The 10993-nt window shown below is 36.8% G+C and overlaps 1 protein-coding gene and 1 pseudogene across 6 annotated transcripts; both read right to left on the reverse strand.

Annotated features, from left to right (window-relative positions):
• Positions 1-9: 9 nt before the first annotated feature.
• Positions 10-8604, reverse strand: LOC104705917 (uncharacterized). 6 transcript variants are annotated; one of them, XM_087461556.1, is made up of 28 exons: positions 7956-8604; positions 7760-7854; positions 7476-7575; positions 7228-7332; positions 6948-7101; positions 6726-6846; positions 6562-6621; positions 6363-6443; positions 6169-6263; positions 5934-6084; positions 5544-5630; positions 5256-5375; positions 5060-5188; positions 4881-4978; positions 4668-4791; positions 4435-4542; positions 4065-4206; positions 3502-3612; positions 3350-3404; positions 3180-3255; positions 2569-2754; positions 2380-2490; positions 2044-2202; positions 1793-1951; positions 1469-1702; positions 1200-1370; positions 969-1081; positions 10-888 (listed from the first exon to the last, which is right to left on the reverse strand). In XM_087461556.1, the coding sequence occupies exons 1-28, from the start codon at positions 8116-8118 to the stop codon at positions 378-380; spliced, it is 3819 nt and encodes a 1272-aa protein (XP_087317682.1). In that variant the 5' UTR covers positions 8119-8604; the 3' UTR covers positions 10-377. The 6 variants fall into 6 exon arrangements, 2 of the variants coding, with proteins under 2 accessions (XP_087317682.1, XP_087317681.1); XM_087461555.1 differs by having other exon boundaries at positions 3350-3407; XR_015563787.1 differs by lacking the exons at positions 10-888; positions 969-1081; positions 1200-1370; ... (1 more) ...; positions 1793-1951; positions 2044-2202 and having other exon boundaries at positions 2381-2490; positions 3502-3967.
• Positions 8605-8753: 149 nt separating this feature from the next.
• Positions 8754-9863, reverse strand: LOC147939621 (F-box/LRR-repeat/kelch-repeat protein At1g09650 pseudogene; annotated as a pseudogene).
• Positions 9864-10993: the final 1130 nt, after the last annotated feature.

Here is a 10993-nt window from a genome sequence, read left to right on the forward strand (position 1 = left end):
TCTTATGCATTTTTAATTTCTCAATTTTTAATTTTTTTATAAATCACATATTCCATAAACGAAATAAATGAACTCAGCTCAGTAAATAAAATTTAGAAACCTTAAATAGGCCAGGATATAGTCTCTGACTCTCTGTAGCCTTTTATTCCGCAAAAGATACATCTTTTTTGGTTTTCCTTTTAGCATCAAATAAAATTCATCTTTTTCCTACAAAAACAATTTCTTGACAACAAACTTACTACAATCAAAATTTGAAAATTCAGACGTATACATAAACCATCAAAATGAATACACAAGAGGACAATGGCACATCATAATAGAATATTCTCATGCTTTAATATTGGACACATCCAACCATTAAAGAGATCTAGAAAAGCTCACTCAGACTGAAGAACAGTAAGGTAATAAGGATATCCTTGACATATCCCTGATGATGCACTTCCATGCTCAGAAAGCTCCCAGTTAAGTTTATATGAAGAGAGATCGTAGATACCTGGAGAGAAAACTGATATCTGCAGCGGGATCTCGGTTGTGGATAATGGCTGGATTTGGACCTTTGTGGAACTTAAACCTGACCATAAGAAAGGAGGTGAGCTTTCCATGGAAGATGGCGGTTTGCCCAGACGGCTTCCCATGACATCTGAAGTTAGTTTCATTTCCTCTGCTACGGGTTGCACGTAGCGCCACCCGGATTGGTTTCCAGAGGAAGAAGTTGGTACTGCTGCGTCTGGTAGACAATCAATGGTGTTGATGGTCACAGATGATAATCCATCAGATGTGTTTCTGATTACCATTTTTAGTTTTATTTCACACAAGGAGGTGGAAAAGTCGTGGTCTATGGTTCGGGGACCGCCTAGTGACCACGACAGCGGGCTCGAGCTTCTGATACTGTAATTGAACAACAAGGGGATTATAAGTGGCAAATAGGCTTGAAAACTCAAGAAAGACAATTTTGCAGATACTCTTACCTATTGTGACATGAATGGTGAGACATAATCTTTGGTAAATCAGAAACTGCTGACGGATTGCTGCTTTTTTCCAGGCGAGAGATTAGAATGAAGTCAACAGTATTTGCACTTGCCTGTTTCATCATACAAATTTAAGTTACCAGTGAAGTGATACTGTGTTTAAGAGAGTAATAGATACTTTCAAAAAAATCTCTAGCGCATAAGATTCCCTGAAAGAGGATTTTCGCTTACCTGAGCTGAGGGTCCCTGACATGACCTTTCACTTTCATGAAAGCTTGCTATAGGTGAGTTAACGATATCGAAAAGCTTTTCATCATCGTCCTGAGTAAACAATTTTACGTCAGTTTGGCTGGGAGGAAGGGACATGTTTTTCTCGTCTTCAGTCCCGGATTTTCTGCAATCCTGCAAATATCAACACCATTCTATTTTCAGACTTGAAAAAGAGAAAGATCAACTAGCTACTAGAAATGCATTAAATGAAATTTATTGGTTCCAACGACCTTTATCATAAAGAAACATGATAAAGCTTGCCCAGCGAGTAGAGACTTGGAAGGTAAGATTGTATCAACAGGCTGAAGCAATGAGATGCCCCACCGGCACCCAACTGTTGACAACTGGTGAATTTGGAAACAATCTGAATTCGCACGGTTCACGATATCCATACGCACAAGAAATTCTTGCAATCTTGATGGAGAGGGGGTGATTTCAAACGAGGTCTGTAGAGACGGTAAAACCTAGAAGAAAATGTACGATATAGAAATGATTAGACTTGTTAGCCAATACAGATCTGCCCATACCATAGAAATGCGGCCTACAAAATTCACCTGCAAATTATAATGCATCCTTAGGGTGCGGTATTTCATGATGCTTGATACATTTTCCATCTCATAGTATATTGTAAAATACAAATATATCGTTCCTGGGGTGGCAGCTCGAAGCCAAAGAGGCCACCTTAAAGATCCGTCTCCTTGCAGTGATACATCCTGAATGAGATCAGCATTCAAAACAATGTTAGTTAGAATAACCTCAAATGCACATTCGCCTTTGTGGCTTGAGGAGAAGGTTTGCCACAGACCTTTGGAAATGCAAATACACTTCTTGTTCTATTTGTTTCAGGCTGAAGAATATTTTGTTCATCGCCCTTCTTTAAGCAATCTGGAAATTTGGTTGTCAGCTCTTCTTTATAGTTTCCAGGACTTACAAATCTTGGATGGCTAATTTTCATTTTAAGATTCTGCAAGGACAGACAGACTTTGTTAGCACAAGAATAAGCCAGTGGATATTTAGCGCATCACATTATCTAATCATCAAGCAAGAATAATAAATATGATAAACCAGACAACAAACCAAATTCATAGACAACAGCCACACAATTGCATAACAAAACGGTTGATCAGTAAAAGAAAACTACCTTTATTGGGGATTCTGACTTATTTCTCAACTCTAAAACAAGATAACGTAGATCTCCAGCATACAATTTCTCAGGCAGATGATCAATTGAACCCTCAAGCCTGGGTAGACTCTGCACATTCAAAATTTCTAAACTTAAGAGGTCGCAACAAATCATAAAAAATTTAAACTTTAGAGGAAAAATTTGCACCTTGATGACTAAAAACTTCAAGGCATCAGTGGGTGTAAGTTTGTTTTTCCTTCTTCCTTTGGCAGTTTTTGCCTTTACAGGCACAGATTGGAAGTAATGCACACCTACGATGGAGCCAGACAACTCCCACCTTACACCGACAATTTTGAGGATACCTTCTTCACCAGGGGTAACAGTAAGTCTCACCTACAAGAAAAAATCAAAACCATAAGTAAGGCGTAACAAGCTACATAAATCCTCAGAACTTCGCCAAGGAGATACAGTGAGCAAAAGGAAGATATAATAATCAAAATTTACAAAAGATCAAGGAAATTCAACATTGTGTCTTCAATTAAGGTTAGTAGCAATGAGGCCATAGTCTCAAATTTTCAACAACTTGGCAATAATAGAGTACGACTTGTTGATTAGTTTCTTAGCACATTTGACCAAGCAATTATTTCATAATTTTCTTCTGAAATGAAAACACATGCAATTCAAAATTTTGATAAAGTAGAGTAAAGACCAGCTACAAGTGAAACACCAAGACTTTAAAGAACATTGTTCTCTATATACACAAGAGGAAAATTTTAAATATTAAAATATATTCCAAGTATCTAATTTAGCAGACTGACCAATTTTTTCTCGCCTCCACCTAATGTGAAATCCACTTCAGACAAAGTGAAAGAAGAAACACCAGAGGTTGTAACCCTGTGGTATTGTTGACATAGATGGCACAGCTTATCATTCAAATATAAGTAAAAAAAAATTGACAGAAACCAGACTTCGGAGATTAGCTGCTTACTGATTATGTCCTGTGGAACTCTCAGGGCCCAAGATTGAGCTACTTGGCTCATTATCTACTTTACAAAGTCCAAATGTGGAGATAAGTTTCGCATATACAAAATGAAGGATGTATAAAATTAAAGTGAACATCAAATAACAGAAACAGCATACCTAATTTTAGGTCATCAGAATTTGCGGAAAGTTCACAGATGAGAGACACGCTTGTTATGGAAGTAGAAATTAGCAATGGATTCCTAAACTCCAGATCCACTTTCACTGACTCTGAAAACAATGGAAAACAATGAGAAACAAGCAAGTAAGAATCCACAAATACAAAAAAGTTCAGACATGCTACACCAGATATCATGTCCAAAAGATATTTTCCCTTCCTTTCAAGTGATAACATTTACAGATACTATGATGTCACAAATAAAGAAACATGATACTCCCTCTCTCTCACTCTTCCATATCTCCATGCAAAACCACCAAAGCTAGTCGTTTCAACGATATTCATTTCAAATAGTCAAATCAAGACCGTAGATTAAATTGAAATATCCTGCTGCTGGCACCATAAGGCAAAACAGATTTTGGACATAGCTGTGCTTATTTTAGATCGACGAGATTGCCTTATTTTTCCCTTCAGATTTCAATATAAGTTAAATGCAGGATAATTGTAAAGAATGTTGTGTGTGATTGAGGTAAACAGCAAATGCAGCTAACAACAACCTTCATACCTCCAGCGACACAAACATTTGATTCTTTGTATTTTTTTGGCAGAAGCTTTGACTGTAGCTCCAGCCAGTTTGACTTGCCAGAATTTAATGATGGAATGATATCATCTTCCAGTGATTGCCAGTTGCTCTCTTCTACAAGAGCCTGACCATAAGACATGTGAATTATAGTGGTACTCAGAAGATGCACACTCACCATTAATGAAAAGAAAACAACTGAATGATGCATAAAGATTATTTATTTGCAAGTAATCCAAGAATCTTAACCAATCTGATGCGAAGTATGTTGTTCACAATGGAGTATACATCCTAGGAAGACTACGGTGTGTAGCAATATGTACACATAATTCCAAAGAGTGAATACGAAACTTACAGAAGCTTGAGATGCATAAGTGCGATGGTCTTCAAATATAACTTGAAGAGACGACATGTTAATAACTGGAAGTTGAAGTCCCACCACCTCATGCTTCATTCCAGTTTTCTTTAAAATGACAGAAAAGTGAAAATAAAAACAGTGTTCTATAAACTAAGAAACTATTGTAAGCGCTATCTTTCTTTCTTAGAAGCTTCATAGAGCATATTAGACCATAAGTACAGGCTAGGCACCTTAACAATGTTGAAAAAGTCCCTGAGAAAAATCTCTTGGGTTGCCTTGGATTGGTAGCCACAGTCCAGCACTTTGAGCATGTTTCTAACTGCAACATCATGCATCCCAACAATTGCATACCATCTGAACAAATAATTTCATAGCAAGTTTCAGACCATAATTTCTAAACCATACATCTCACAAGACCTACATTTACCACATTTAAAACTTACTGTCCAATATGAAAATATACATGGTCTTTAATATGGCTCCATGTAGTTGATTTATAAACAGAGATTGCACTTCTGTATGTACGAATTGCATGGTTAACCTGGAAAAGGCACACAATGTGTGTTCTTTAGAATGCAAATCATGTACGAAGCTTGGGCTCTTTCAGCAAAGTGACATGTACCTGATCACAACTTTTATAGTGGTCTCCTGAGAGAACTAGATGAAATCCATACTTGTGTAGCATCGCTGGCTTAGTTAACACGAAGCAGTAAGAAGCTTGCTCCAACATGACTGCAGCGTGCAAGGGTTCCTGCAAAAGATGTAAAAGTTAGCAATTGTACAATATGTATATGGCCTGAAGGCATAAAAAGAAGCACCTCTCCACATATGCGGAAGTAAACAGAAGCAGCTTCTTTGTGCTGATCTCTAGCCTTTAGCATCTCTGCCCACCAGAGCCCACATCTCGTAGCATTTTGGAAGCCAGACTTCCCAAGTTTCTGCAAGAAATTTTTAAAGCATGTTTAAGACAACCGCGTCACTTACTTATATTGGACCATTAGTATTTCAGTTTTATGTTTTGCTTATAATAAACACCAATTTAAGTAATTGATAGTCATTCACTAAAAGAACTGTTACAGATCAAAGTGTGAGTTATAAAGACATACCATATAAGTGCTAAATGCATTTTCCATGCAGTACTCAGCTTCCTTTTTTGACTGGTCTGAGATGAAATATGCAAGTCCCATCATTTCCTTCCAAACATCCATGAAAAGATGAGTAGTCCGCGCAAATTTTAGCAAAACTAAACAATGGCCAATCAATGATGAACTATTGAAGCAACCACAGGACATAAAGTGAAAAACAATGGCGAACCTAAACTGCATGTAAGTTTCTAAAGACATGACGATGAACTATTGAAGCAACCACAGGACATAAAGTGAAAAACAATGGCGAACCTAAACTGCATGTAAGTTTCTAAAGATATGACGAATTGATTAAAAATAATGCCACAGGAACACCTTTACATAAACATTATTACATAAATGTGAAGCTACCTGAACACCAGCATAGTGCTTCCAAGCTTTATCAAGCTTGTAATCTGTTGATATTAACCGATAGCTTGACAACGCAAGTTCATAATCATGCAACATGAAGGCGTAGTCACCCAAAATTCTAATTTGAGATTCAGTGGAGCTAAAGGTATACCTTCAAAGGTGGAAGCAAAATCGTTAGAGCTTAGAATTATGTTAATGTAATCATAAAAGGAGAAAGGACTTCAAGAACGCATACATTGAACCTTTGGTCGCATCCGGACCTTCGTCTTTTCCTTTTCTCCACCATAAGTTTTTTATCTGGTTTCTTAGACCTTTTCTTGTTGCAGAAATCTGGTGACACAACAAAATGCAAACTAAACGACAAAGAAAGAGAACAACAGAAGCCTAAGTAAAGCAAACAAATAACTTGTTAGAATATCTAAAGCTAACCTGTTGATTAAGTTCTCGAACTTTCTGCTCCATGTAAGGAATAATATGCCTGGAAGCAAACTCTTGCATCAGATCTTTGATCTGCTCCAAATATGCCAGGAAAAGTAAAACCATAGGTTAAAACATTCCAAAACTGTTGAAAGATGTGAAACTAATCAGCAAGAAAATGAACTAGCAGTCGGGAGTTTTAAAAAAATACCTCCACAATATCGTCACCAGTGAGAGCACATCCAAGTTTGTCGGCCGAAACACTTGATTTCTTTCAGAAGAATTGGTAATCAACATAATGACTTACAAAATTGACATAGATTGATGAATGACCTTGAAAAATACGCTGTATAAAAGTTCTGATGAGTGACTTACAAATGAAGCCCAAGGATTAGACTGATGTTCCACGTTCCCCTCTTTAGATGAATTAGTGCAAAGTAAGTTGCATTCATTATTCCCAAATTGACTTCTCATCTCAGACAGAACTTTAGACGTTCTACAGAAGAATTAGAATCCAGTCAACTAAAACATTACATTTGACACCTACAAAATTATGACGAAAATCTAATCATACACGAGGGGATAAGGAACAGATACCTCTCTGTTGTTGCATCTTGATTGTCATGCACCAACAAGTAATGCTTCAAAATATTTGGGTTCATTACACCATCATTAGGTAATCTATTGGTGTTGAAAAGATGTACAAATTTATGTATAGGTTCTTCGTCTTTTGATGAAACAACCAAGAGACCTAAAAGCACATTTCAAATTGTTTGGTAGTCAACAGAAAACTCTATGAGACATAATAGATCGTCAAACCTAGTTTAAAGAGAGAAGACAACAACAATGATTTTCTAAAACCCATTTAATGTCTTACAAGCCACAGGATGATCAAAAGCTTCGTGGTCTGAAAAGGACAATGTACGTATAAGTTCTTTATTGTAATACTGAAACCATGTGGGTGCGATTTCAGACTCTGGATCTGCAGGGAGCAAAGCATTAAAAAAGCAACGAGTTAGAGATTCGACTTCTGGATTACTAAGAAAGAAGAAGTAGCGCATGAAGGTAAGAATAAAGAAAGACATCGTATGATCATAAAAGCACACTTGATGAGTAGAGACTTACTAGAGAGTATATCAGTAATTTGAGGAGGGTCAGATTTTAAATCCTGAAAATCCTTCTCCCCAGCTAGACTAATAACTTGTTCTAGCCGTTGCTTTGCAACCTAACCATAAGTAAACATAAATCAAAATTTGAGCTCAACAACACGAGAGATACAGACTGGAGAAAGGTACTACAAAAACGAGCATACGCCTAACCCAAACCCATCTTCTTTCACGTTGCCTTCTTGCTAAAGATAGGTAATGATTTCAATATATTCTCGGTTATCAAGGCAAATTTTTACATACCTCAACGTTTGGTTGTCTGATATCGGAGGCATAAAACAATCTCAATGTGAATTTCTTTAACCTATAAAGCTGATCGCTTGATGTCCGAACAGGCACTGCACCACAACAAAAAAAAAAAAAAAAAAAAAAAGTCGAGGGAGTTGTAACACACAGAACACAGAATCACAAATTTGGCAATCAAATCAGGAAATTTCACCATCGATGTTACTAAAGTTGCAGAATGGCTTAAGCGTCTCCACAAAGGATAGACCATTCTTGAGGAACGTCTCTTCAACAAGGGGCGTACATAGAACCATAACCACTGGACTAACTTCGTCCAAGAGCATTTTCCCAAGCGAAGAGTTCACCGGCTCCACCATTCTTTCGTTCCCCCTAACACTCCCAAAAATTCCTCAATATCTATAGATCCCCTCCTTTTAAGACAATCAGAGCTACGACGCCGTCGTCAGGGCTTGATATGGATAGGATTTGACGATCTCCACGGTTAAACGGAGGAGTGTGTAGAACGAAGAAAGCGACGAGTAGGATTAATTCACCGGAGAATTGGAGGGGAATGATCGTTATCGGGATCGAGATCGACGCAGAGAGCTGTAGGTAGATTGAAGCGACATGGACGACAAACCCCAATTTCATCTATTCATTTTATGTAATTGGCCCTTTAATTTAGGTCATAATTGCAATCGTGCCCATATATATTTTTAGACTTGTAGAAAAAAATTTGGCACTGTGAGAAGCTTCTTTGAATTTGATGATGGACATTATTACACAAGGAGAAAGGTATATAGAGTGTTTTAATCTTTGGTGAATGATTATTATCCATAAAAATTGTTAAATGATCGAAATGCAAACCTAGAGGAGTCAGAATCACCATATAACTTTGAGAACTTTAAAAGAGTACTTGAAGCAATCATGGTACCATCACAACCACATCTTGAGAAATAAATAGTTGATGGAAGAAGCAAATGTTACATTATTGCATTGGCAGTAACCAAATCTATAAAATAGAGATTAAACTAGGAAAATAACAAACATAAACTCCAATGAATTCACCCGAGAAAGCGACTTCATCTCGTTTGGTTTCTGAGTCACGTGTAAATAGTTGTCGACATCGCATACGATCATAAAACAACAACTTCTTCTTCTTTAAAATTGCTAGTGGCACGAGAGGGTAACATGTAAATCTTGGGATACCATGCAAAGCAAGAGTTAAATCCAGTTCTATAGAATACATTTTGTCCCATGTCTTGTTGTTTGAATTGAACGACCATATCACTTGGTGTGGCCGTTTCATCTCGGATACGCACAAGCGGTTGTCGAGGTTGCACATGACCATCCCGTAACGATAGGAGGACTTGAAAAAGGGAGCTTTAGAGATGACTTGAAAAGCTTCAGTGTGAAGATCGAAAGATACAACTTTGGTTTCTAGGCAGTCGGCTAACCAATGAAGCGACCCATCAACAAACACAGGATTAACGGGAGCAAGAACGCGATAAGAAGCGTTGGTGGTAAAGTCAAAAACTTGGCATGTGGTAGCGTTTTCTAGGCCTAAATCAAAAGAGTTGTATAGCCAAACGAGCTTGTATATATGTGCTCGTGAATATGTCTTTACCGAATCCAAGCCTAGAGAATCCGTGCTCACTGTTGAAGAGAATTTGATGATCATAGGGTCCTTGAAAGTTACAAGGAGGAAGAGCCCGATACCATCTAGTGGCGGGTTGACCACAAAAGCTTTGTAGGGATTGTAGAGACAAAGGAGGCCGTCACAGCTATTATGGGAAACCAAGTAGAAGTTCTTGTCCGTCGTCTCCTCCCAAGGAAAAGGGATCTTGACCGATGAGGATGAACCCAACACCAGGGTTCTTATTGTGTCAATGTCCAGGTGGGTAGTTACGGACACCATGAGAACATCTGGATCTCCTGATCGTTGACGATGCGTGAAGTGTCTTCCTTGGAAGCATTGGGACTCAATTGTTGATCTCCATAGCTTCGATACAGCCTTGAATCTCAGCAGAGACTTCACCGCAACACTCTCCAGGATTCCCTCTACTACTTCGTGTGGCAGCTGCAGCAGCGATTCCTTCCTCAAGCAATGTTCTCTCGACATTCTTTTGTCTTGCGGTCTCCGATGAAGAGATAATTTATACACCAGTAAAAGTACTCAAACGTACATATATAATTTACGAATTAGGTTTTACCCCGTGGTACACCATGGGTCTATTATTTTATTGATATATATATTGTTAAAGATTGTAGATAGAGTTTTGTAAAAACTCTTGATTCGCAAATTGAGAATATACATTTTACGATTTGTTAATTATGATTTAGGAATGAATGATCTAGCATATTCTTATTATGATTCTGAGTTGATATTATTGAATTAATAGTGTACATTTAAAGCTAATAAGATCTTACCAAATATGTAATCGTTTATTAAACGCAAATTAGATATTTCCTAAGATGTATTCATCTTGAATTAGTTGCTATATTATAGAGATGTGATTAAGAGGATGTGATTACATAATTTGGGTTATCAATTCTTTTTGTCAAACTCAGTCCGAAAAATTCGGCATGCAAATTAGATCTTTCCTAAGATACAATGAGCATTAATTGGATGTAAATAAGTATGGTATGGATTAAAAACTAGCCCAAAATATTCGGCAATCTTAAAGAGGATCCGGATAATTGAATCGGTTATAATTTTAGTTAAAAACCCGACCGAAGTTGGCAAAAAGTGATGGCACCCTATTGTACTCCAAAAATGTATTTCAAGCTCTATATGTGGATATACTTGTTTGGTTACAAATATCCTAAGACAATTTTTAATATATATATCCGTTTATAAAAATTCAAATCACATTATATGCTGAAAAAAATCTAAAATTTTATTAACTTTATGTATGTCCAAGCCCGCTCCGCTAAGCCCAGCGGCTTAGCGGACTGGCCCGTGGGCCTAAATAATATATTAAAAAATAAAGAAAATTAATAAAAAAATATATTAAAATAAAGTAAAAGTAATAAATAATAATTTAAAAAATAAATAAATAAAATTAATATTTATATTAATTTTTTACTGATGTTTTAATTTTTTTACATTAAATTATTTGTGTTACCACATATTTTTAAAAGATATATATTTAAAATTATATAAAAATAGTTATGTATCTATATTAGATATTTATTATTATTTCAATATTTGAAGACCACGGGCCGACCGGCCAACCCGCGGATATAACC

Source organism: Camelina sativa, chromosome 8 (genome assembly GCF_030686135.1).
Source record: "Camelina sativa cultivar CO46 ecotype springtype chromosome 8, ASM3068613v1".
Classification (NCBI taxonomy): Eukaryota; Viridiplantae; Streptophyta; class Magnoliopsida; order Brassicales; family Brassicaceae; genus Camelina; species Camelina sativa.

Bases quoted from the DNA above. Each gene is read 5' to 3' on its own strand.
- LOC104705917 (XM_087461555.1), bottom strand. From the start codon at position 8,118: ATGGTGGAGCCGGTGAACTCTTCGCTTGGGAAAATGCTCTTGGACGAA. The intron at 6,085-6,168 runs GTATGCGTTCTT...CCACCTTTGAAG, and splicing joins GATGCGACCAAAGGTTCAAT to GTATACCTTTAGCTCCACTG. The intron at 4,792-4,880 runs GTAAGTTTTAAA...TTATTTGTTCAG, and splicing joins GTATATTTTCATATTGGACA to ATGGTATGCAATTGTTGGGA.